At 47.1% G+C, this 700-nt stretch overlaps 1 protein-coding gene across 1 annotated transcript in view; it reads left to right on the top strand.

Annotated features, from left to right (window-relative positions):
- Positions 1–279: 279 nt before the first annotated feature.
- Positions 280–700, top strand: part of LOC108732196 (uncharacterized) — a 30,104-nt gene continuing 29,683 nt past the window's right edge. Inside the window, 1 exon segment of the mRNA XM_018462876.1 lies at positions 280–610. Coding sequence (XP_018318378.1) covers positions 280–610 — 331 coding nt within the window.

The following is a 700-nucleotide window of genomic DNA, read 5'->3' as shown; positions in this document are numbered from 1 at the left end:
TGACCGCCAAAACTTCAGCCATTGTTCCTAGCGGTTCCCGCGCTTTTACAGTGTTTTTGCGCGCGTTATTGGTCGCCATCTTGGACGCGATCAATGGAAGCTGAGCTCATTGGTGTTCACGTGTGATATACATACCACGCCATAACCTCGCAGTAAAGTATCTCTTCGGAAAATGGATCGCCAAACCCTGGAATCGATGAAGTATGAGCAATTGAGAGACAACTTATTAGTTTGGATCTTCCAGTGACCAGTTCTCGTGAGGAGTGTCTCAAACGTCTAATGGCTCATTACGATCTCAATGACGAGAATAATCTTCAGGTCGGTTCCGGTGAACAATCTGCTGTATCAGAATCAGCGTCTAACACCAATCAAGCAATTCTGGGTCTTACTCAGATAATGCGCGAGATGTCGATGCAATTACAAATTCTCACGCGTCAACAGAATTTATTTATGCGATCTACGGAAGACCGAGGAAGAACAACCAGTTCCGATATCGGGATCCCTTCGAGCCAATTGGGGCCGATATCTCATCAACCAATACAGAATGAGACATCGCTGTCTGCATCCGACACACGCTCTGCTCCGGGCAGAAGCACCAGAGTTTTTCCAGGTACGCCAACATTAGCAACAGTACCAACAGCACAGGCAATTACTGTGTTAGCTTCTCAAATCCCCACGTTCGACGGATCCGAGGAAGAAG

The sequence above is a fragment of the Mycetomoellerius zeteki genome, unplaced genomic scaffold, assembly GCF_001594055.1.
Source record: "Mycetomoellerius zeteki isolate Tzet28-1 unplaced genomic scaffold, Tzet1.0 scaffold149, whole genome shotgun sequence".
Classification (NCBI taxonomy): domain Eukaryota; kingdom Metazoa; phylum Arthropoda; class Insecta; order Hymenoptera; family Formicidae; genus Mycetomoellerius; species Mycetomoellerius zeteki.
Note: the sequence above shows the minus strand (reverse complement) of the source record. Positions and strands in the feature narration are given on the sequence as shown.